This window comes from Pristis pectinata, chromosome 8 (genome assembly GCF_009764475.1).
Source record: "Pristis pectinata isolate sPriPec2 chromosome 8, sPriPec2.1.pri, whole genome shotgun sequence".
Classification (NCBI taxonomy): domain Eukaryota; kingdom Metazoa; phylum Chordata; class Chondrichthyes; order Rhinopristiformes; family Pristidae; genus Pristis; species Pristis pectinata.
The window spans coordinates 33,199,211-33,226,479 of NC_067412.1; the positions used below are offsets into that span (position 1 = coordinate 33,199,211).

The window sequence follows — 27,269 nt, forward strand, 5'->3', positions numbered from 1 at the left end:
TATTTAAATATATCCAAAGGATTTGACTCAATCAGTCCATGTGGTAGCAAGTTCCACATTTTGGATCAAACAGATTTTTTTCTGAATCCCTTACTTCATATCTTGGCAATGATCTTACTCTTTTGACCTCTAATAAAGGGGTAAAAAAAAACTTCCTACTAAATTTAAATCTTGTACAACTTTAAATACCTCCACCAGTGGCACCTTACCCTTTTTGTTTCACGATAAAAACCCAGCCTGTTCATCCTGTCCTGAGACTCTCCCAGTTCTGTGTCATCCTTACAAATCACTTGTGCTCCCCCTCCAGTGCCTCTACATTTTTATAAACAAGGTGGCCAAACTGTACACAGTACTTGAGGAGCGTCTAATCAAGGCTTGAGCCAAGTTCAGCATCCCTGCAGCAATAAACCCCCGTGTTTGATTTGCTTTGCTTTAACTTGCACTGCTACTTTTATTTATTTCTCAGATTTTTGCCCCATGACCCATTTAGATTCTCTCTCCCCCCAATGATTTTGTTTGGCATGTGGGTGGGGAGCATGCAGGAGAATAGAAGACTGCAAGTCTGTTAACAGAGCAAAGTTTTCTGAGTGTTTAAATGAACAAGGAGCAGACAGACTCTCATGAACATGTAATCATCCCTTGCTCTCTAACTCATTGCCTGCCTCCCCCATTCTAACAACACAATTTATACACTACACCCAGATGATCTGTTATGGCAAGCACAATAACTAGAAAATGCAGAGGAAAGCAATTGTATCGGTCATGCAGTGCCACAAGATTACATTCTGGATTGGAGTATTCATTCCAACATATTGACACACTTCTGGGCGGGAGCTTTCAAATGGCTGGCAGATAAACACATCCCAAGCTCTAGTCTCCAATCTCTTGTATTCACTGCGCTTCAGAAGTGGTTAGAGCTGGGGATACCTTAAACAAGATTGTATCAATTGGACTGAAGTTTCTCAGTCACTAATTGCTGACTCTTTTTTAATGTTAAATGGCTGACAGACACACAATTGTTGGAAAATAGGCATCTATTCACAGATGGAGAGGAAATACAATTATAGCTAAGCTGTTAAACTACTAAAACAGAACAGCTGGTGATTCAAAAATAAGCCCAATAAAAGAACAGTATGGAAACTATTAAGAATTTTCCTATGCACTATAAGCTTTTGATTAAAATAAATTATTATGTATTAATAGGTCATAGAAAAGATCAACATGAACTGCTGTTAGTTAATAATAAAAGGGTCACAAAAACAACATAGCTTGACTGAGGCGCAGAAATGCAAATACTAAGTACAACAACTCCCAGTTCCAGTGACTAACACAGAGCCCTGCCAAGTTCCAAGTTTCAGGTACAGAGGATAACCCTTAAAATCCTCCTCGTTAATAGAAAGGGCAGGTGATTTTGTTTTTGAAAAAGACTAACCTATGGAAACAAAAATCAAACAACACAAGCAGTAAACACAAACCCTTACACAAGACCAGAAACAGTAATATGAGATGTTTTGGCTCTAATCATCAGCCCAGTATCCTTATAAGCACCACTCTACAAGCAGCCATGAATGGCAATGAAAATCCTGTGATCAGCAATGGACTGGATGGGTTAAAACTAACCGACTGTACAGGAGGAGTGGCAAAGACCAGAGCGAATGGAGAAAAACTATTGTTTCAAAAGGCTCCCCAGTGGCAGCTGAAGCTTGGGACTAAACTTGGCTTTATGCTTTGAAACAGTCTCAGATGGGCAACTACAAAATGCTGCCAGAAAATGACACCATTGAGATAACTTTGCTTTAAAATATGTACTTTAGTGCAAACAAACTCTTTAGATCAGCCATGTCCAAATCTCAATAGATTATCTTCTATATATTTGCTACGCTAAAGTGGCAATGCCTGTTTACACAAAAGCTTACACCACATTGAACAAATTAACTTGGTCTCTGATCTGAAACATTAACTTTGTTCCTCTTTCCACAGATGCTGCCTGACCTGCTGAGTGTTTTTAAGTATTTCTTGATTTTATTTCAGATTTTGAACATTTGTAGACAAAAATCCAATTACTGATGAAGGCAAACAACTAATATCATAATTTGGGGTTTGGGAGAAGGAGGGAACATTAAGATTTTTCTGAATGGATAAACCGAAATACCTTCACTTTTAATTTTGTAGTGATTGAACAATTAATCCACGTAAAATGTAGACTACTAGAAATGAGACCATGAACTGCTCTTTAAGATAACATTATTCCCAGTAAACCAAAGATTTAGGTAAAGATGTTCAACAGACAATTTTGTCTTGAAACGAAACTGACTGAAAATTGTGCAGAGTATGTAGAAGGACAACCAATTTGCCAACACCTGCTTTATGTTCCAATCAAAATTGAATTTCACCCTCAGATGTTTTACAATGTGCGACACAAAATTCTAACCTAGACCAAAAGCATAACTAATAAAGAACGTCTGACAGGGAGCAATTATTGCACAGCGTTCTGCTCCTTCAGCACATTTTTATTTTCTATAAGCTCAGAATCAGGTTTATTATCACTGACATATGTCATGAAATTTGTTGTTGTATAGTGCAAGACATAAAAATTACAAGTCACCAAAATAAATAAAATTGTGCAAAAGAATAACGAGGTAGTGTTCATGGACCTTTCAGAAATCTGATGGCAGAGGGGAAGAAGCTGTTCCTAAAATATTGAGTGTGGGTCTTCAGGCGCCTGTACCTCCTTCCTGATGGTAGTAACAAGAAGAGGGTCCCGGATGGCGAGGGACCTTAATGATGGATGCCACCTTCTTGAGGCACTGCATCTTGAAGATGTCCTCGATGGTGGGAGGGTTGTGCCTGTGATGGAGCTGGCTGGGTCTACAACCCTCTGCAGCCTTTTTCGATCCTGCACATTGGAGCCTCCATACCAGGCGGTAATGCAACCAGTCAAAATGCTGTCCTCCGTACATCTGTAGAAATTTGCAAGAGTTTTTGGTGACAGACCAAATCTCTTCAAATTTCGAATGAAGTAGAGCTGTTTCACAATTGCATCAATGTGTTGGACCCCAGGATAAATCTCTGAAATGTTGACACCCAGGAACTTGAAGCTGCTCACCCCTCAATGAGGACTGGTGTGTGCTCTCCTGTCTTCCCCTTCCTGAAGTCCACAATCAATTCCTTGGTCTTGTTGATGTTGAGTGTGAGATTGTTGTTGAGACACCACTCAACCAACCGGTCTACCTCACTCCTGTACACCTCCTCGTCGCCATCTGAGATTCTGCCAAAAATAGTGGTGTTGTTGGCAAATTTACAGATGGCATTTGAGCTGTGCCTAGCCACACAGTTGAGTGTGTCGAGAGTAGAGCAGTGGGCTAAGCACACATCCTTGAGATGCACCTGTGTTGATCGGAGGAGATGTTATTACCAATCCATACTGTCTATGGTCTCCTGATAAGGAAGTCAAGGATCCATTTGCAGAGGGATGTGCAAAGGCCCAGGTTTTGAAGCTTGTTGATTAGTACTGAGGGGATGATGGTGTTGAACACCAAGCTGTAATCAACAAACAGCAGCCTGATGTATGTATTGCTGTCGTTTAGGAGCTCCATAGCCAAGTGAAGAGCCAGTGAGATTGCATCCGCTGTAGACCTGTTGTGGCAGTCGACAAATTGCAGCAGGCGCAGCTGTGACATGAAACTCCCAAGAGGGAGCGGGCATATTCACCTGCTCTTCCATACATCAATGACATCTGAGGAGAGTTGCCATATCACCATATTACAACCTCTGTGAAACTGTCAGCAGAGAATAATGCCAAATTACTCAAATTAAAACAGCATGCCTCAGAGAGCAGGCAACCCAAATAAACACTGGTCAACTTACTGATCAGAATTCCAGACCAATCTTGCGAATTAGAAAATAAAACCTTCTGCTACTTGAAATTCACTTACTTTCCAGCCCACAGTAATCTCAAAACCAGAAGGTATGTATCAGTAACACGTATTGAATCAGCCAGCCAGTAGATGGTATACTGCATATCCCTGTTCCACTTGTTCAGTTTCTGGTTGCTTGGGAAAACTTCTGGCCTGTATTCAGTGGACTCCACCAAACATTACTGGCTAAGATCAGACAATTCTGGGAGTGATTCCAGTTCTTGTAACCCTGTAGCATTGTGGCGATGCATCAGACTTTTCATTATAAAACCATGAACAAGTAACAAGAACAATTATAAAACCATGAAATACTAGTACAAAATGGGATATTATGCAATGAGAACAATTATAAAACAGAACACTTAAATTTGTCATAAACACAAGACAGTTTTAGTGATTGAGGATGTGAGTGGGCCTTACACTGATTTAAACACATAGGAAAACATAAAATGGTTCAACAAACCATGCTAAATCTAGAACTGCAATGCTGAGTTATTCTCATCAGTGTGGTCTGCTGATACAGCAAAGTGCAAAATTATAATTTAATGCAAATAAGTTAAACAAGAAAAGGCAGAGTGCTCGAGAGAGTGTGCACGTGTGCACTGCCGAGGATTTATTGGTGGGTTCCAACAAACAGGATCATTTTTCAGGTGAGTTTTGACTCTACATCCCAGCACTTCAGGCAATTTCCACAAGCGTTGTGGATCATGTGTAATACAGGTGTGCACTGACACACTGGGCAGGGTTCCCCGCAATTTGTGGAGAAAACAATGCTAGCTATCATCCAATATATTACTGTTACTATTTTTCAGGGATGTTTTGTTTTATGAAAACAGAATTAAAATCATAGACAGCATAATGCAGAAGACTACCAGGGCCATCAAGTTTGCACCAACACTTTCAAACAGTAATTTCATTATTCACATTGCCCAAATCTTTCCCCATATCCCTGCCTTTTTCATTCTTATAGGTACCCAATTCTTTTGATACTCACCACCCTCAGGCAATACATACCAAATCCTAACTCCTCTGTGTGAAAGAACGTTGTTCTGGCTTATCTGCTTATTGTTTCTTTTTAAACCAATCATCTTAACTCTGTACCCATTGATCATTGCCCTGACATCACTGGACTCAGTATTTCATAAACTCCATTGAAGTCCTTCATGATCTCTCCTCAATCTTTTGTGGTTCACAGAAAACTACACTGCCGCACCAGTTTCTCCACATCATTGCATTCCTTCAACTCTGGACAACAAACCTCTCTGAAACACCCCAAAATCCTGAGCTACAGACCCAAATATGGAGCATGTTGACCAGCTGAAGTGGGATTTTATATAGGTTACAACTTCGTGAAGGGACATCACAATTGAGGAATTCTATCACCTACTCTAACAGCCTTGTGCAAGTTATTGAGCTGCACTGGAAACCCATTTGCCAGAGATCAGGGACCTTCTAGCTCTGGCCCTCCAAACATAATGCAAAAGGCACACAGACACAGATGGCAATATTCACTGGTGTGTAATGCTGTTCTCCATTGAAATGAAAGAGGATTCCCACTCCGCTGCTGAGTTTTGGACAGGGGAGGATGTCCCTATACAACACTGGGAAAATCCCAGTAGGACCAGGGACCAGATTCTGTCATCCAGTCCATGTGGAAAGACTAATGCACCATGTCCCCTTGGTTGAATTGTGCTGGCTGTGGCTTGCCATTCCAATCAATAAGTTTATTGGTGCGCAACACACCTTCATCTATAACTTATGAATGTACATCAAAAACAGCAGAGGGAACCACCACTGTATTACTTCAATCGAAAATAGCCAGTTTTGTATCCATGCTTCTATTTCTCCTTTAAACAAGATTATTACGTGGCACATAATCAAATACTCTTAGAAACCCCCACATACAGACTATCAATGCATTGCATTTAAAAATAACTCAGCTGCGCTCAACAATTTGCCCTAACAAATCGGTACTGGCTATCATTAGTTCGTACTTGCCCAAGTGTTAACTCTCTTGAAAGCTTTCTCTTTGATTACAGTCTCCTAAAACTTCCATAACAGGCCTGTATTGCAATTTATCTTTGAGCAGGGATACAACATTTGCAGTGCTCCAGTCCTGCATTCCCAGCCTCATATCAAAGGAAGACTGTGGCCACACCTCCAAGTTGAACCTCTGCAGCCGGCATTAATCTATCCAAACCCGATGGTTTATAAGTTGCCACCACTTTACAACTGCCAGCCTTTCAAAACATCCAATGCAGCTACTTGTAACACATTTGCTATCCTAACAGCCTTCTATCTAATCATTCCACCCTACTACACCTCAGCTAGTGCTGATGCCACACAGTTTTAGCGACATGGGTTCGATCCTGACCTCAGATGCCGTCTGTGTGGAGTTGCCCCATTTTTCATGTTGTTCTACTCTGAGGTGTTTTGGTTTCAGTGCTGGAAGGTTATTTGGCCACTGTAAATTGTTCCCAGTGCAGATGGGTGATAGGAAGCTTATGGGAGAGTTAATGGACATGTGGGGAGAGAAGGAAAATGGCAGAACAGGGCTTATGGAATTGCTCAGAGCTGGCACAGCCTGGATTGGTTCGAATAAGAAATTCTGAGAAATAGATGAGAAAGCCCTTTAACTTATGCATACTGAGCATTGTACCCCTCATTCAATGTTACGGAGGGACAGATCACCTGGTTATCATCACACTGCTACTTCCCTGAGCTCTCAATTCCAAACTGGGTACCACAGTTCCTGTGTTACAACAGTGACTACACTTCAAAAGTAATTCACTATGACTAAGTGCTTTGGAGTGCCCAAAGATGAAAGGTGTTTTCTAAATGCATTTTTTTCTTCCATCATATACCCCTGCAAGAGCTGAATTATCATTTATGCTAGCCTACACTCTCATCTGTTTTCCCCATTTTCCCTCTCCACTGTTTATATTCATCGCGATTCTCCCCACTAGTTATGGATAAGGTTCTCTTGTGGTTTTACATTCAGAACAAGGTGGGTCAGGGGAGGCAGCTATAAAGTTTGGGAATGGTATCCCAATCTGATAATCCAAATTGCCCTCTGTAGCTTTCAAGATCGGCATGCCGGATCCAAAGAACCTTAAATGAAACTCTCAGGAGGTCAAAGACGAACAGAAGCCTGATCAATAAAAATGTGCTCAATCATAAGTGGAGATTGAAAAAATAAACTCAGCTGGATGACGATATCTGACCATGGATTTGTGTGACAGGATACACCCACAGTGGACAGATAAGTAAAGCTCCATAAAACAATACCTAACCCTTTCCAAGATGTTGTGGACAAGATGAACTGAGTGGCCTCTTTCTCGGCATAATTTCCACGTCTTAGAATTTGGTAATGAGCATTGGTAATTCCTTACCAAACTGTTGGCATTTATCCACATTAAGTGCTGGCAAATTTGGGGCTCCTGATCTTTCTGGTCGAGTTTTGCTGCCGAATTCCTGGTTTCTCTCCACTCTTGGACTACTCATGGAGCCCAAAGGTGCATCAGGAATTTGCTGGGATTCACCAGTATGTACATTGTAGAGTCTGCTCTCAGATTCTGGAACAGATTAGACCAAGCACAGAACCCACAAGCCTTTTCACCCAAATGATGACTGGCAGGTGTTGGTACTGAAGCCAAGAACAAGTAATTTCTTTCTACAAGTTGTTTGTTTTAATGCTTTTAATTATTTCAAATTTAAGTGTTTACTTTACTTTGAACATGATTGTTTCATTTGAGTAACAAAGATAGCAAAAGGTGGGAACATGGTTTTACCAAAGGTTTGCAGGAAAGTTTCACCATTGAGGGTGAGCAGAGCACACAAGGGTTCAGGCCCGCCAACATCACCTTATTTCATCACAAGGGTTTGATGCCGTTCAGGGCCTCACCATGGCACCAGAGAGTTTCAGCCAACCAAGATCAGACACAAGGATCCTGAGCATCTTGGGACAGCGGGGGAACTTCAGTGGCCACTGTGAGTGGCAGACATCACTCAGGAAAATCCAAGCCAAGCATTTTGTGGTTAGTATCAACTAGGGAAACCAAAACTTAGACAAAATGTAACCATACACCCAAAAAGTAACACTGCATTTCCCGTGCACATGCATAGAATAATGACAGACTGTACAAAATAATTCACAGGTTTTCAGTTCCCCTACGTACTTTTTGTAAAATGGAAAGAGTGACATAGGCTATAAGCATTATTGGGGAAAGTTTTAATAAAATTAGCAATAGACTATGCATAAGAATGCAATACCAAGACCTCATGACTAAATGCAGAACCAGAGAACAGAAGGATACTCTATCAATAGAAACTAATTAGGTTTTGAATGATTTATTGGCACTTCCTCAGTTGGAAGCACATTGCCTGCTGTGCAACTGACCAAGAATGTCACAGACTTCATTCTCACTTGGGTCTGCTTACCACTGGGATACTAGAAAACGTCTCTATACCCTTGGAACAGGAAGGGCAAAAATCAATCAATCACAGATCTCCCTACTGATCACTCTCTGGTGATTACGAAGCAGTGCACATCAAGTTGAGGATACAATGGAGTCCTCTGACCTCCGCTGAGATCGATGATCCTTCCCTTGTGATAGTCACCCAAATGTCCCAGGCCTTTCCCTGGCAAGGTATTTAACTGCAATCCTCCATCCAACATTAAAGACTACTTGTCAGCTGCTGTTCCAATCTACAAACAACTAGCCTATCAAGATGGAGACACAAGAGACTGCAGACACTGGAATCTGGAGCAAAAACATATGCTGGAGGAACTCAGCAGGACAAGTGTTCCTGTACTAATAGAATTCTGACGTTCATTGGACTTATGGCAAACTGGGAATCTTTTCAGAATTCCAGTACTGCAGCATTTCAATTCATATTCATTTGTTAGGTTTTTAACATTAGCAGTTCTGGCAACTATAGCACACAGTTTGTAGAAAACATTTAATGGACTGACAAACAAATTCATGTGTTTGTCAGTCCATTAAATTTTTTTGTTAATGCTACCCCATAGTTTTGTTCCTCTCCCACCCCATCCTGTATCTTGTATTTTGATTTGTTTTTTTTATGTCTTATCGATTATCATTCCAATGTCTCAATATTGCATACATAAGGGAATGCAGATGCTGGAATCTGGAGCAAAAAAAATTGCTGGAGGAACTCAGCAGGTCAAGCAGCTTCTGTGCAGGGAAAGGAATTGTTGATGTTTCAGGTAGAGACCCTGTATCAGGTCTACCTGATCGATCCACTGAGTTCGTCCTGCAGGTTGTTTGTTGTCCTCAGTATTGCAGTATTTGTCTTTGTCGTAACAAAGCTAGTGGCAGAGATGTTCATAAAACGTTAATTGCTATGCCTGGTTAATAAAACAAGTAAGCAATAATAATTATTCCAAAAGTGAGACTACACCAAGCAGTTTTGTGCAACAATCACTAATGAAAACCAAGGTACATCTTTATCAGCACTGACAGAGTCTTTGGGACCATCACTGCTCGCAAAAGTGTTAATAATTGAAGATCAGTGGGAACCTTCACTGTTTGACATTTCTGCAGCTGGGGCTGCCCGCCACTTTTACTTGAAAAGGCTTTATCAACTGATACTTAAATTTAGCAGAACACAAGCCTGCACCAGAATTAAGCATCTATCCACCTGCTCTCCATTCACCTTTACGACGACTAATAGCACCAGCAATAAAATAGATTTTCTGGCGATTGTTATCCGAGCCTTACCTTCTGCATGCCAAACTGTGGCCCCACATAGAGAGGAGGAGGGGTTTCTGTGCTGGTGAGCGAGATGTTGTCTTGACTAGGTAGTTCCATTTCACGGATGACGTGCGATTTAAGCTTGCCGTACCTCTGGCTGCAGTGGCGAAGGCTCTTCCTCTGCCATTTTTGGGTGGTATCACTATCTTTGCTAACCCCAAACCAGTCAGCTGTACCTCTGTGGAACATAACAGTTTGGTGATTATCCAGAATACTAGTGGATTTTAATTGATTAATATCTATTGTAACCTTTTTACCTTAACTGGGAATAATGCAACATAACCATACCATTATTTCATGAGCAGCTGTTTAAAGATGCGAAATAAATTCATAGCTTTATGCATTATCAAGTGCATAATAATGTATAATGCATTACTTGATTGCATTTACCATAAATGCAATGAATCCCTTAAAGACAGAAGACATTTTCAGGGTTCAACCATGAACATTCTCTTCTTTGTAATGACAGAAATGGCTGCATACTCCTCAAAGCCCACGGTACCTTGCCAACACCACTGTGGTTTGTAATTCCTGCCGACCCTCCAATCCAAACCACGGGGTGATGAATAGAGCTTTCATGTTTCAGAAAAGTGCTGTTAAATTTGCATTAACAAGGAATTTGACTGCATTCTTACATGGCTCTTATGGCAAATTGGAGTCAGAATTCAAGGGATCTAAAATTAAAGCACCAAATTTAGCAAGGGAATTTAAGATAGGGAAGATAAAGTCAAGCAGTCACTTCATCATTGATGGCAGACATCAATCTATCAGGCCTATGGCACCGAGTGCTACAAGTTGGTTCAGCTTTTCTAATTCTATTTACTGCTCACACACTCCCAAAGTGGAATGGAGCTTGAAAGGCGTCCAGATCAGTGAAAAGCATACACCAACACCGAGTAATATCCCACTCACATAACAGATGAAAAAAATCAGCAGTTCCTCATCCTGCTGTATTGTCACCAGTGTGTCTGGGCAGGTCATCAAGCTTTTTGACTCTCAATACATGTCATAAAAGCAGCCATTCATCCCAGCTAGTCCCTCATGCAAGCATTTATGCTTCACTTAAGTATCCTCCAGTCTTCGCTCCTCCAAATCCATCAGCATAACTTTCTACTATTTTGTCACTTGTATGCTTATCCAGGCTCCTCTTAAATACACTTCAACCACTCTGCTGTATAGCAAGTTCCACAAGAACTCATCAGATATAGAGGGAGTTTCTGAATTCCTTAATGGATTTATTGGGTGCCATTTTAGATTGATGGCCCTGAGGTAACCTCCTCCCCACGCACCATGCACATGCTTCCAAGGGAGAATTATGGACCAGATTATAAGGACCATGCAGAACTTTAGTAGCCATAAAATGTACCCAATTTCTGGCACACTGAAGCACCACTTTAAGGGTGCCCATCTTGTCACACGAGGACGTCAGTGACTGCACTGAAGATTGTATCCCTATTGAGCTGCTCTTCATGGTTCTGAGATGGCAGTACTGAAAAGGCAAATGTAGGTCATTGTCCACGTAGCTGTGACTTTGTTAAATGAACCCATCATCATGGAATGCATTAAACGAAGGTGGTATAATTACAAACTGGTATCAACTTGCACAGTGATTGATTTCAAGGTCTTGCTCCAGTCAAAGGGATGGAATTGTATGCAGGAGTCTACATGGCCACGTGTATATTAATGTTTGAAATCCTGCTGTCCATAAATAGAGGATTAATTTTGTCGCTTGTCTACTGGGAAAGTAACAATATTTTGCACTCTGGTGAACAATGCTTGAAGTGCAAGTTGATGTTCCTCATGATAGCTTAGAATGAGTTGGGAGCAGAGGTCAGAAACATGGTAGCCATTGCAACACCTGTCGTATTCTATGACACAAACCGGCTAGAGCTTGGTGTCTAAGGGAAAAGCACATTTGTCAATGCCTCCTTAGTGAAGCTGAATTTACAATAGTAGTTTTCCCATTACACTCCATGTCTGTACCAGATAAAACAAAAATATAGTACGGAACTGCCTCAGGTCCTTCAATTCATTCTTTTTCACATCCTCCACAACAAAAATTGACAAAGTTCAGGAAAATCTCTCCAAAAGGTATACAAGGAAATGCAACTTGCAATATTCCAATGAATCCAGTTGCAAATTAACCAAAAACTGCAGGACCCTCATTAAATTTACAACTTCTTATAACCCAAAAAAGTGCCTTTCAGGGCCTATTTTATATAGGCATTAGTGAGAACGCCTAGAAAATCTGTGTACACAATTCTGAATGCCACTACAAAACAAAAATGCATCTTTAATGCAGCAATGTTTCACAAGGAATCATTAAACAAAATTTGCAAAAATTTCCATTACACCACATTAGGAGATAACAGGAAAGATGACCAAAATAGAGGAGATAATTACATTAAACAAGCAGTAAGCCTCTTGGCCCCTGGAGCCTGCTCACCATTCAAACACATCATGCCTGATCTGATTGCAATCTAAACTGCACGTTGTCTCCTACCTACCGTAATCTTTCACCCTCTTGCTTATCAACCATTCATCTACCTCTGCCTTAAAATAAATTCAAACATTTTACTTCCACTGCTCTGAGAAAGAATTCCAAAGTCATGTGGACTCCAGGAAAAAAAAGTCAAATGCAGGCAAGTGGGACTAGTTCAGGGAGACACCCTGGTTGGCATGGACAGCCGTAATTGGGTGATTATTTATTTATTTTGTTTTAAATGTCCCTGGTTCTAGATTCTTCCACAAGAGGAAGCATCCACCCCATCATGACCCCTCAGGATCTTGAGTGCACTCAGACTCTTATGAAGTCCAGTGGAAACAGGCCTCACCTGCCCAACCTTTCCTTACAAGACAACACACCCATTGCAGGTATTAGTCTTCCCACCCATTTACAGCCTTAGTTAAAGAGGTGGAAAGATTTAGCGGGGGGGTGGGGAGGTGGAGTGGCGTGATTTTGGTGCTTACGGCTTCGGTAACTGAAGGTACAAGGATCATTGGTAGAGGGTGATGTCAAAATATTAAAACAGAGCTTCCCAGGCCTGATTAAACAAAACGGGCAGCAATTCCAAGGAGTTCAATCTCCACATAACTTTCTCACCCTCTAAACATTAGTCTGTTCTGGCACCAGCAGCAATGGGAACAAGAAATTTTCCCTGATTCAACTTTTAATATGGAACACGATAAAGGTCAACAAATGAACTAATGAAATCAGTTGTGATGTATGAAATGGGAAACTCTCTACATTTGAACTGTTTCTACTTGTTGAGCTACAAGTTTGTGCTTGCCCCTTATCAGAAGTACACTTACATTTTGTTTTGGAAGCTCCTTTCAGGGTAAATCAGAAGTATAAACCATCTGTAACAGAGTACAATGGCACTCTTTGAGATGCGAGAAGGTACTTCCCTTTGTGAAAAACTCGTACTTAAAAATATTCAAGTTGTTGGTTGCACAGGCAAGTGATCTGACCTATATCATAGAATTCTACAAATGGAATTGTAAAAATGCTTTAACTCATTGATATTTAAATAACCAACCCACTAACAAACCTAATCTCTGCCTAATAAGGTGCTAACTTGAAGACTAGTTTTGACATACATCTGTTGCTCATTTGTTTTCCTTCAATGTTAAACGGTAATCCATGATGGTTATGCACCATTGAACTGAATTAGGTTTCACCCTTACCCTGAATCTGTCTGTTGGAGCATCTGGATGGTTAGTCACAGATAATAATTCATCCTCCCAGAGCCCATACTGGGAAGATTATTGGTCACACAAACTGCACCTCATTAATAATGAAGATTAACAATTGCTCAACTCAAGAGTGGTGGTCACTTGATTGAACCTGACCACGGTTTCTTGCCAACTCTCCATTTTAAAACTACTCCTTGGATTCACCCTCCACTTCAGTCTTTAAATGCAGAACCTTTATATCAGTTTGTAACTACCTACTGTCCACCATCTACTTACTGACCTCAATATACTTGATAACTAAACCCTTCCCAGGAATATAAACAGTCAGAGAGAAAAGAAAACATTCCAGGTTGTCTGCTGCAACATTACAGCTTTAGCACAGCGACATCTCCACTAAATGATGCCGAAACATTTTACAGCTGAAAATCAAAGAGGCACTAGGGCCAACGGTAATGGGATCCTGCCATCCTGGCTGAATGCTGTTAAGTTAGCACAGAAATCAAATCTGGGATGTTAACTGGTATGGCTTGGTAATACCACCAAATGGCAATATTGTTACTGAGCCAGTGGAAGACAATTAGTCATTTTAACCTTGCCCAGTTCAAGACTAGTAAAGAAATCTCTATGATTCTCTCTAGTCTCTATTTGAATCACTTTAGTTATGTTAGAAGGTTCGTGCTTAGGGAAACATCTAGTAAAGGAATAATCCATGGGATGCACAGTGTAATCTGTAGCCACAAAACCACAATAATAATAAATACTGTGGTCAAAATTTAATTGTTCTTCAAGGTAGCAGGTCAAAACCTTGGTGCCTTTCCCCCTCCTCAAGAAATTGTAAGATCAGTCAAAAGTTACAGCTACAATTTATCCTGTGTCAACACAGAGTCTTCATTATTCACAGATTTATGTACTCACTAGGCTCTACTTCAAACTTTGTTCAGAAGCACCAAAGTAACAAACACATGGTTGTTCTGGAGAGGTTGGTTCAGAATGGGGCTGGATGTATGGCTGGAGCCAGGGGTGGGTGGGCAGAAACCTAGGTAGGCAGAACATACCAGCTGAAGCTTACATAAAAGCTGCTATAGCCACAGAGACATTGCCAGTGACCTTATTGGTATTCACAATTTTTCTGCAGGAAGTCTGTGCCCCTACCACTTATGAGTAACAAGACTTAGTGCACTGAGGTTTTTCAATTGCTCTCCATTTACCTGACTAGCTGCTACTTACACATTGTGACACAGAAATTAAAGTTGCATTTGATACGATGCCAACAAGATTGTCTTTGTTTTTCTGAAAAATTATAGATTTGTGTTTTGCAGTATAAACAACCTGAAATTATATGACAAAGTAACATTCATAAAAGAAACATACCTGAGCCAAGTGTTCAGTTAGTTGACAAGAACATGTTTGTATCAAATGTCTCTATTTTAACACAAAATTTGGGCGATTTCATTTCAATCTGGTGAACATCACTGCCAAAGTACTAGAGTAGAATTTAACTCGAGGGTGTTAGTCGAGGTCTAAACTTGTCACCAAGAGAAATTTCCAATCTGATATCTCAAACAACAAAGGAAATTTTCATTACAGCTTAGCAACATAAATACTGCTCTTTGCTTCTTTATTAGTAGCAATGAAAAACTAATAAAATACTCTTCTTTGAATCCATATTAGGTGGATCATGGTGTTGCTTTATCATTAATGGTGTTCGCCCATGTAACCTTCATGAAAAATAATTAAAATAATTGGGCAGGAGTTGATGTATTTTGAGCATCTAATGGCTGCAAAAGTGGCAATGGAATGATCCATGCCTACTGTGCTCAGGCAGTCAGCTCACTACTGATGTTCGTTCAGGCTCATTGTGTAGAGATCTTGTAATTCAGGCATTAGGTTCTTGATTGACAAAAGCATGGGACTCCCGCCTGTAGAAAATCCCTTTGTAAAGTCAGACTTAATGTTACATCAAACAAAGAACAAATGCCAACAAACCCTGCTCTGAACTACAGAGCCGATGAGAAGTGTAGTGACACGGTAAATCTTCCTCCCTCATGCTGGTAGATAAGGCCATAATGGGGCAACTTCCAGGCAGCCTCCTGCTCACATCTGTGCCTCCTGGCCAGGTTCATCATGGAGTCCAACACCACAAACATCTGCCAAAGCTACTTCTCAGGCTGGGATATCCACCTGTTGAACCTGTGCCAGGTTTACGTGTCACAGTTACAGTGGGCCCAGTCAACTGGATGAGTAAAGGATAAAGTTGAAGGTCTTTATTTAACTTAAAAGAGACTGCAGATGCTGGAAACTGAAGCAACAAAATCTGCTGGAGAAACTCAGCAGGTTGAGCAGCATCTATTAGTTGGGGGGGGGGGGGGGGGGCTAAGGAATTGATAATGTTTCAGGTCAAAACCCTGCATCAGGACCTGATATGGGGTTTAACAAGTTTGTGGAAATGTTTACACTGTTTTTGAACTTAATTTAAAAATGATAATTTTACATTTTTAAATTTTTGGACAAATGTGCATGAGTAATTGTCAAAGACACTCAACGGTTGGCTACCGTAACTTGCCCCTTCTGTAGGTAGTGGGAGAATTGGGAACAGCAGTGCTGGGTGAGAGAATAGGTTACAGGGAACTTACAGGGGAATGGAATTAATAGGATTGCTCCAATAGCTGGCATAGACTTGAAATGCCAAATGGTTTCCTTGTTTACTGAAAGTAAATATTAGAAAAACCGCAAATAGTTGGGACAGAAGGGATTGGGAGTGGGGGCACACTGCTGGCAATGCCATTCTTGTCACTGTGGCCAAACTCTTGCATCACGGGGTGGCCTGTACCTCTCAAGTACGCCAGGGCTCCTTATGGAGGTCAGCATCTGGAACACCCCAAACCCTTTCCACCACCGATAAAGCACAAGTCAGGAATGTGATTAAATACTTGTCTGGATGAGTGCTGCTCCAACAACACTCAAGCGCCATCTAAGACAAACAACTCACTTGATTGTCACCCCATCCAAAGTATTCATTTCTTCAACCATCATCATACAGTGACTACAGTGTGCATCATCTACAAGATGCACTACAGTTACACACCCAGGCTACTCCAACAGTACCTTCCAAACCCATGACCTTTACCAGCAAGAAAGACAAGGGCCCAGGTACATATACCATTTCAACAAGGAAATATCTCACCGGTCCTTCTGTACTTAATCCTGAAACTCCCTGCCCAATAGCTCTTTGGGAATGCCTTCACTTGTAGGACCATGGTGATTCAAGGTGACACAGCATCCCCTTCTCAAAGGAAACTTGGGATGGGTAATAAATGCTGACCTTGCCAGTCATGCCCAAATCCCCCAAAGTAAAGTTTGGGGTAAAAAAAATGCTCCAGGGTGCAAACCAACAAGCAAGCTTAGGACAGCAAAGAAATACCCCAATACCATTGAGATGTGTCCAAGTTGAATAATTGTCCCTGAAAACGATCCATCATACCAGACATACAACCATCTTAACTATAGCTGATGCACAGCTAGAAATACACCACAATTCAAACCAGGGCCCTGACGTGGTACCAAAATCCATTGAGTCATTGGCTGTGCTTTATTTACACTGATGACCTAAAATGCACGCAGTCCCTCCCACTTGGTACAAGATGGAAGGGGTTGCAGGAACCATGTACCACTGACTCCTGGTGCGTTGTCACTTGAGATGCAGTTTATTAGACAAAAGGTAAAAGTAAGATCTAGTCAGCACCCGGGTGAAGAATGAAGCCTAGAACTCCAGAGAATCCGGAAGCAGGATCTATTTTGACATCTTTGAAGGTAGCCCCTTTGTAAGGAAGCCGTTGGAACCAATCAGAAGATTGTCAAGAAGAACCTTCAGTAATTCTAATTCCTTGTCTCTTTCAGGGGTTTCAAGCTTTTAAAGGTGTCCAACATACAATGCTGGTGGCACAGACACCCATTTGCAGACAAATTAAATAACTTCCACCTTCCAGAAAATCAGACCAAGGAAAAGAGGCTCCCAAGAACATGAAGAAAATGCCAAGATCACTGGCCTGCCTGTGAATTTCCAGATTAGGCTATTTATTCAAGATAACAATGTAAATAATGACAGGTTATTTAACTCTGTATCAGGCACTCAACAGCTGTTTTCCCCCCAACACTACAACAAATGGAAACCACAATGATTTTTAAACGCCCAAGTGTGAAGATACCACACAAGGACAGATTGTCATGTAATCAGAATTTATCTCTGCACCCTCAAATAATTCAAGGTTTACTCCTTCAAACCAAAGGTTGTTAACTTGAGATAAATACATGCAATGCAAAGTCATAGAGTTTATGGAACATATTTAGGACTTGCCTCACTGCTAACTACCTTAATAAACATTATAATTAGATGAATAGTAAAGGAAGATATGTATAGTAGTATTCTGTAATTACTGGCACTGTGGTTAAGTGACAGAGATGTAAGTAGTTTATTAAATATGTAATCGTTCACGGTTCTTGGAAATGCTTTCATAAAGGACTGATTACATCAGCTTATTTACTTTCATGGCATTTCATGTAATGTTGGCACTAGTGGTAACATCACACCAAGGTTTCATCCTGTAGAAACTGGCATATCAACCAGTGGAGAGGGTTTTCACTGACACTTCATCGCAACACTGGGAACAGATATTTGTAAAATAGCTGTTAAATAAAAGGACAACCATTGCAGGATGAGAAGCCAATCAATCCTCAGTGGAAAGTGCCTTATAAATGGGCAGTAAAAGTTTAAAAGTGTGTCTATGGGTAAAAGCTGAAGACTTAAATTTAAGAAAAGCTGCAGGAGCCAAAACTCACTGGGGCAGACAGGGTAGAAAAGTAGATTTGTGCCTCTGGATTGGGCAGGTAACAGCATCAGGCTCCAAGATAGGGTCCTGACCCAAGACGTCAACCGCCTGCTTTTCTCCACGGATGCTGCCTGGCCTGCTGAGTTCCTCCAGCATCATCGTGTTTTTCATCCAGATTCCAGCATCTGCAGTCCTTTGTTTCTCCAAGATATCTTCCTGTTTGCACTAAGTTCCATTGGTAGGGCCACGATGAGAGTCAGAGCGCATCCATGCCCATTTCAAAGATGAAACAGTCCTCCCAGAGTGCAGAATTAGTGCACAAATATTCAGCCACCTGCTTTCCAACATAATTAAACATGACATGAAAGACAACAATAGAGGACATTTTATTTAGTCTTTAGTACCAGCTTTAGTATTGCTGGTATTAAAGGCTAAATATATTACAGTACAGTAACACTTTAATGTGTTTACATTACAGTAACTGTACATTACTGTAACACTTCCCTGTCTCATTGGATACATTTGCAGTTGAATAGTACTTCTTGAAAATTACTTCTTCGCTCACGCCAAATTTGCTATCACATTCATGCAAGGCGGTCTCTCGTTCCTTATATGGTTCTGAAACTCCAGAAAAATTTGAAGATGCCCGCTGCAGTGCTGTTGGATAATCAGCAGATCCCCAGGAGGACAGGTCAAGGAGGTGAAAGCTGCTGAGTCACCTTTTCCCTGGAACTTTGTCTCAACAGAAAGCTCAACAGATTCTAAGACTTTTGTGATATGGCTGCCACCTCTTTGGCAGTCCCTTGAAGGCGACTTGAATCTACTCCAGCTTGGAGGAGTGGAAGATGCCTCTGCGTGAATTCTTTTCAAATGAAGTTGCTTATCGCAATGTTTTAAGCAAGGTGAGGTGTCTGCCCAGCAGCTGAAGGTCCAAGACAAATGGGGAGCAGGGTCTGCCACACAAAATCTTGGCCACACCATTCTTTGGCTTGCTTCTATCCAATCCTGCAGCCCCCACCATCCCCACAGTGATGCTTTCCATCCTTCAGTCCCACAACCCCCAACACCACCCCATGCTCCCCTCATCCTCTCAAATCCTTTACTCCCCTCTACAAGTCCTTTCCCTAGCCACCCCCGTTTCCAGCTACCAGCTACTGACACTACGCAATTATCTTTCTCCAAGGGCCTTGGGAGAAACTTCAGCTTCCTGCTCAGTGCTGGCAGATTGTAGTTGTGCTTTTAAAGGGAGGGTGAGCAACAGAGTTTGAGGGGAGTGCAGGCAACAGAGGTCCTGGCTTGTAGAGGACTGTAGGAGTCAGGGGTCCCAGAGCTGAAGGGGAGTATAGGTGACAGAGATCCCCGAGGTTGTTACCATGGGAGACAAAGACTCCAAGTTCAGTTTCATTCTAATGAAAGAGACAAAGTGAAATCTCCTGAGCCTGCACGATGAATCTACCTCCAAATCCTGTGAGGTTGTCAGCCAGGACCCACCAACTCACTTGTGCATTGGGAGGCTGCAAAGTTTAATACAGGGGAATGAGAGAATGTGGCGTTACAGTAAATGCCTAGCAGGGGATTGCTCAGATAAACCTAGTTACAAAATAGCAGCCTTGTATCTGGTGGATCAGAAGGCAAAATTCACCACTTTGGGCGATAATACAGAAAGGTCTTAGATTCACTTTCCATTGAGTTGTTAACCAGCCTCAGTCATGTTAGAGAGGAAATGAGAGTGGTTTATTATTAACGTGTGAAGTAGAATTGGTTGACCCACATCAAAGCAACAATTCTGTCAGTCAGCCTTCAACGTTGCCCCAGTATCCAGAGCTGGATATGAGCAGAAATATACAAACAAGTTAGCTAGCCAGGTTGCATGACTTTAACATCATCCAGACATTCTGTTAGGAAAAAAAAACATGTGCAAGTTACATGGAGAAAGGGGGAAAGCTTGGCTGTGATGCCTTCTGTGGTTGAACTGTTTGCTGACAAGCTTAGATTCATGTTTCGTAACTAAGTGAACTGAAGCACTTGAGAGTTACCCAACAACTTGTACCATTAAGCAACAAACAATCTGGAGGAACTCAGCGGGTCAAGCAGCAACTGTGGGAGGAAAGGAATTGTCGACATTTTGGGTCGAAACCTTGCATCAGGACAGCAGGTTTGGAGTGTCGCATCTGACTTGTACTGTGATCCCTTTAAGAAAATTGTCATGCAGAAATAGTTGGGCAAAGCAGCATTGCGAGGAAGAGAAAAAAACAGAAATCTGCCTTTAACTGAAGTTCAGATGGATGCTAATGTTTACATTAGAGGGCGGCTGGAAGCAGTCCAAACTTGAGCTACACTAATAATAAAACTAATGTACGTCTAGTGTTCCCAGCTGTAGAGATAGAAGCAATATACTTCTGATGTTGCAAACAGCAAACACTGGATGACCTTCACAGTGGGCAGATGTATCAGATCACCTGTGATGTCCACAATGTATTGGCCACGCATCTGCCCAACTTTGCCCCAACACTGCACAACATCTGGAAACAAACACTGAAAGAACTGAGCAACAACTTTTTATGAAAATGGATCCAAAGTACAAAATGTAGGCCACCAGAATTGCAAATGAGCTTACATCTGTGAATTAAACTTCTAATCGATGGACAACTTCACACTTTAAATCACACTGACCCAGATTGTGTCAATGTTGTTAAAATTACACATTTGCTATTTAATTACTTGAGCAATGATGTGAAAGGTTTTTTTGAAATAAAAACTAAGTGAAAGGCTGAAGCACAAGCACAGAGGAGGTTTCAGGTTCAACCTCCAGCCTCAGAGGGTCAGCACAATCGACTTCATGCTCAGCCCTCAGCATGCCCAGTGAGAGGCTGGACCAGGTTCTTGCACATGATCAGCAAATCTAGTACCTGACCATTAGCTGAAGACAGTGGCAGCCTCCATATGCAAAGCTTTCCCTGGCATAACTTTACCCGAGTAGAGCTTCAACTTTTAAAGACATGAAAATTGGTAGAAAATACTCAACAACACTGTTCCCTTTGATAACATCCTCAGGCAAGCTAGAGATGTCCAATGGGCACTGAATACCAGAACAGCTTCCTTCTGTTGAAAATTGAAGGATATTGCATATTCTGGACACATGGAATGGGATCTGGGAGGGGAAAGACCAAAATGGACTGGTGCAGTGGCCAGGAAGATGGAGTGGCATTGGAGTGCTTCAGTTCAGGTGACAGTGGTAGGGGGGGGGATGAATAGGGTTTTGGTGGTTCGGGCTGGGGGGAGGTGGCGAGGAGGGCGAGGAATCTGGAAATCAGCAATGGAGGACAGTGCAAAGCAAAGGCAGACCCCAAAGAATTAAGCAATTCATTTACCTGGCAGGTGTTTGAATGACACAACCCTGGGGGGACATCAATGCCACAAAGAATGTCTGAGAGTGGGTAACTCCTGGGATAACAAGGTCATCCTTACTTACCATTAATGCTCATTGCAACTTAGTTCTTTTAAGCTACACCAAAGTTGTACAATTGCTGTGATACAATTAGGAATTCATCCAAATAACTACTAATTAATGGATTATTAAGTCACTTGAGCCAGCCTTTAATAAGTACTACATTAACGATAGTAGCTTGAAAGGAAAGAACAGATCCCCAAAGGCAAAGGTCAGATCACGCTCCCTGTGGCCCAATATGGGACTGGTTCATATTGTGCATTCATAAAATTTGGTCACGTGTTTAATCTAATGAATCTTGTAATTAAATGAGCAATCAAAATACCACATATCAATGAGGAAATGACAGGAAGAAATAAATACCAGGTAGAAAGGCAGTCATACTGCTAACAAAATATAGAACACAAAAAACTAAAGCCATTAAGGAGTCAAAATTTTGGTTTTCACATTCAGTGAACGAATCTGACATTTTACAATAAACACTAAGTAAACAGATCCAGTTCACAGTACCTGCTCAATATTAGGGAAGGCATGCCCGCTCAATAAAGATGTCATGACTCGTCCAAGTTCTTGTGTTGGTTAAAAAGTCTTAAGCCATCCAGTGCTACTTTAAATCAAGACTTTACTTCACTGCAGATATTTTCCCAGCTGATTTCTAGTTAAAATATCCTTGCTTTTTTAAGTTGTGCCATTCTCTATTCCAGTTGTTCAAGTACGATTCTTTAACCAGACACGAGTATAAACGCGTATGACGTTTGAAGGCGGCAGCTATGAAAAAGCTGGCCCCTTCAGTTTTGAAGAGAGCAAAACGTGTGTAAAGAGGCAAGACCTCGCCTGGCAAGTCACATGATTTCTGACTTGCATGCCACAGATTTTTGTGGTAAAAACAAAGAACCATTTAACCTGCTCATCTGTGCTTTTAAACACAAGTGTCAAAAATTTAATTTAAATGTTTGGTTAATATGTAAATGTAGCAGAATTCAGAGAGTTCTGATCATTTTTGTTTTTGCTTGATTAAAATTCTTAACGGTTTATTTTCAGGATTTGAGCTACTGTGTAACTGCTTGGATCCCTCTCCACAGCTGCATGTTTAATCATGTTCATCCAAGGTCTAAAAGCAACCAGGCCTTTGAAGAGGGAAAATAAAATACATGCCCCAAAACATCCCACATGCAAAGCTACATGGCTATTAAAAACCTCGGTAAAATGACAGTGGCATTGAATGATACTTCAAATGGCAATATTATCTACTAATTAGCTCTAAGCCAATTATATTGTGCATTGTTTCCATGTTGATCAAAACAGAAAATTTACCACATAGCATTACTGCATACTTTCAGTTTTAATGGATATATTCTATTCTATACCTTTTAGAGTTGTCACTTTAGGAGTAAAATTAGATCACACATTATAGAACTTTTGGGGGGGGGGGGCGGTGGAGTTCAATGTGCTCTGTGAAAGGTCATAGTTAGTGACAAAGCTCAACCACATTCCTGCTGCACAGTCCAATTTAAAAAGTTTAAATTTAGATTAGAACAGAAAGCATTGTGTGCCTTACACACTGCATGCATTACAACCAATCACAATGGCTGCCAATTGTTCACATTACATTTTAGTTCTGCACATCGTTGCCATTTAAAGAGTGCTGATAAATAATGCAGACCTCATGCATAAATTATAGAGCAATTCAGAGTTCTCTCTTCTGTCTACAAGTGCATAATACACAAAAGTGCCAGTGACACATCCCCACAGCTTTATTACATTAGAGTAGGAGCTCACATGCTGTACACACCAAGCACAAACATCACAGGTACCTCAGCAAAGATCTGGCAGAGAAAGACTGGTGCCTTTTCGGTGGCCTCCTACCAGCTCTGTGACCTTTTATAGGCATTGTGTTAATTCTTTCAAACCGCACCCTTGGGTTGTAAGGAAAGATGAAGTAAAAAGGTAAAATAGATACAGTTAAGTAGAAAAGAATAGACAAAATAGAATTAACTATTCATTGTCCATTATCTGTACACTAATAAAGATGCAAACCATTTTTCCAGACAATACAGAGTGCAACTCTTCTTCACTCAAAAATCATCAGACACAAGTTGACAAGTTATTTAAAGAATCCTAAAAGCAATCCTCATTTTCAAATTTGTAACTGAGCAATGCAGGCGTTTAGATTAATTGGATGACATACTTCACATTTTGAGATGTTAGAGTTTATTTGCTGCAAGTACTTGTCCGCCACATTTTGTCATCCTTTATGCCACAGAGGCAAGTGTGTGGTTTACCACAGAGACAGGGTCTGGGCTAGTGCAAATCAAGGCAGACGAGACGCAAGAGACTGCAGATGCTGGGATCTGGAGCAACCAACAATCTGCTGGAAGAACTCAGTGGGTCAGGCAGCACCTGTGGGAGGAAAGGAATTGTCCACACTTTGGGTCGAAACCCTGCATCAAGGACAGGGGTCCTGATGCAGAGTTTTGACCCCAAACAGTGATAATTCCTTTCCTCCCACAGATGCTGCCTGACCTTCCGAGTTCTTCCAGCAGATTGTTAGTGCAAATCAATGTTCTTACATGACAGGTATCACTTTAGGCAGACAATAGTCCTCATCAGAACAGCAAGAGAGGCACATTAGGTATTCAAATCAACACCCAAAGCCAACTGTAAAGGGAAGGCTGCAGCTGCAACATCCTGTGTGAGAGATTGCTGCTTACGATAGTTCAACCACATTCCTCTCCACAAAATTGCTGCACAGTACACATTAAAAAGGCTAAATTTAGAACAGAAGGCATTGTGTGCCTTGCACACTATGTGCATTACCACAAATCATAATGACTGCCAATTAAATAAGTTGCATGTACTTCTGCGTATTACTTCCACTTAAAGAGTGATAAGCCTCATCACCCCAGATATTCTGACACAAGGGGTTGGGAAGGGAGTTCAGTTGCATAGTTTTTCCACTGTACCTCAGTACAAGTGACAATAATAAACTAACACCAATAATAAACCAATACCAATTGGAGCTTCCTCCCTCACCATAAATGGCTTCTGCAGGCAGCACAGGGTAGCTGACTGCCAGCTCTAGACCAGCAACTTTACATGACCGAAGGTTGCTGATGCCAATAGCAAAGAGGGAAACTCAGCAAGTGGGTACCAGGCAAGTGCTTCTTTAGATAACAGGTAACCTTCAGTTTCTGGAGAACATTCAACTTCCACACTGTCATAGAGTCAGAGTCTTAAAGCACAAAAACAGGCCCTTCAGCCCTCCATGTCCAAGCCAATCACTGCACCCACCTACACTAATCTCATTTACCCACATTAGGTCCATAGCCCTCCATGCCTCGGCGATTCAAGGGCTTGCCAAAAATTATAGTGGGCTATCCCACAAAGTGATTGATACTCCAATCACTATGGGATAGACCACGATCATTGTAAATTTCATAAGGCTTATTAATTCATCTTACCTGCAAGTGGCACACATACTCCCAACCACCTCTGATGTGCCTGGCCACAAATACGTGCGTTGGTTCCCACAGGCGTGTTCCGAGCCACAATGAAATGGTGAGTGGCAGTCAAAGCACCGAAGAACTTAACTCACCACCACTCAACAATTGGGGGCATGTTATTTTCATAATAACTTATAAATTTCACACACACTGAATATATCACACTGCTAATTATTACCAACTCCACTCTGCAAATGTTGCTCAGAACAATACCAAAATATTTCAGAATGTTTAAATACTTGCAAGTTGAGCACAAGGAATTTTTATTTTTGAAAAGCCCAGTGGGGGAATGGAATTAAATCTAAAACTCCCACAACATATCATTTTCAGCAGCTCCTGGGAGTAAACAACTAGCTAAGAAAAAAATAAATAGATTCATTCTGTTACAGTGTAAAGAGAGCGAGGCCAAAGAGACAAATTCAAATATTAAAGAGACTCTCTAAATAGCATTTCAGTTTTATTAAACAAGATGGGATGAGTTCCTTACAGAATTTATCACCATCAAAAAAAAACTTATGCTGCCTACACAACCCCAAAAGTCTGTGAGAGAAAGTGCAGAGGGTCTTATTTTGGTGTCTCCTTCCCAAGTCTTTGTCTCCTGACTGAAAACTGTTCAAGCAAGAGGACAGAAAATTATTCTCCTTTTGGAACCTCCGAGAGTTCAGACATTTCTCCCTAAATGCTATTCAAATCCTTTGAGAGAACATGTACATTCACAGCAGGATCATGGCTTAAGCAGCTTCAATGGCCCAGGATTTGCAAGAAACAATGGAGAACCTGTCAGTATCCACTGGAGGAAATGTAACCACATCTGGAATACAGACGTACACAGTTAAATGTTGAAATGCAGAATTTGTTATCAGCTGAACAACTGAAGACTTCTTAACAGGCATTGTGTTTAACTCAACCCTCAGTAGGCGCTCGTGATGAACATTGCAGGAGAAGAGCTGGGCATGCAGCAACATTGTGCAAACCACTTTTGGTATCTGTGTTATAACACTTTTAAGTATGACTATGAAGCAATGGAATGGCGTGGGCTTCAACCGAGAAAGGGAATGAAATGTACCTGTGCTGTTACTGGGGAGTCCACACCTGAAGACAACAATGGATTCAGTTCCAATGTATACGTCGACTGAGCCAAGGATGCTCTGGTACTTCCAGCAGCTGGTATTGCTGTGGACCACTCTTAAGAATTCAGGCTGTGGCAGGACATTGCCAAGTTCATGACTGCATGTGACACCTGAAGTTACATGGAGTTAACTTGCACAACCAAAACGAGGGCCAAGAAATGGTATAATTTGCACAGGCAACACTTTACACTTCAATGTGTACAGGAATATCACTCCTTTGCTGACTGGTACAGCTCTTCCATGCAGCACCACTTCAGCATGTTTTCACGCAGTAAAGTTTCCAGTCCCAGATCTTCGTGACCTATTCATATTGCAAAATAAAGTCTCTTGAAAATGGTCTGCTCTGTGTGCGAGCTTTTAATATAACTACTAAGCATTAATCAAATGCTTACCTCCTCTCTGACCCTTAATCACTGTTCAGGTTGTCATTCCTTTAGCTGAATATTTCAACATTTCGTACCATTAAAATATTTTAGAGAAAGACATTTCATATTTTATATTAATATCATACACATGGCCCAAACATGGTTTAAATATTTTGGTGTTTATTTTTACTTCCCCACTTACTACCTTTTAGAATTCTTCATTATGTTCAGCTGCTCACTGATAGTTGCCGGGATTCAGTAATCTCCCTGTGCAGAATCCTGGCAGCAATTGACATGAGGATAAAGACTGCCACAGAGACTGCTGGAACTTTTTGGGCAGCTTTCTTTACTTTGCCACTGGTGCCAACATCTAGGCCAATAAATTCTTGTCCTCCCAGATCTAGATGAACCGTGTTGTTCCCCTTAAACCAATGACAGGATGGCTTTGACACTCCTTTCCTACCCAAACAGGACGAAACAAGCCAAACCAGTTTGCAAACATCTGTGTCACAATCAAATCTCCCCTTCCCCAAGGATTCCCATGTATGAAATTTCAGCCCATCCCCAAAAAGAACAATAACACTTACTAACGCTTTCATGTGATATT

General features: G+C 41.2%; 1 protein-coding gene across 10 annotated transcripts in view; it reads right to left on the bottom strand.

Moving 5' to 3' along the window:
• The window catches only part of LOC127573482 (inactive rhomboid protein 1-like), a 268,766-nt gene that overhangs the window by 47,414 nt on the left and 194,083 nt on the right, over positions 1-27,269 (bottom strand). For 9 of the 10 annotated variants that reach the window (XM_052021748.1, XM_052021747.1, XM_052021753.1 and 6 more), the window contains one exon: positions 9,662-9,872. In XM_052021748.1, coding sequence (XP_051877708.1) covers positions 9,662-9,872 — 211 coding nt within the window. Of the gene's footprint in view, positions 1-9,661; positions 9,873-22,174; positions 22,390-27,269 lie in introns of those variants that run through there. The other variant, XM_052021756.1, reaches the window with a different exon arrangement.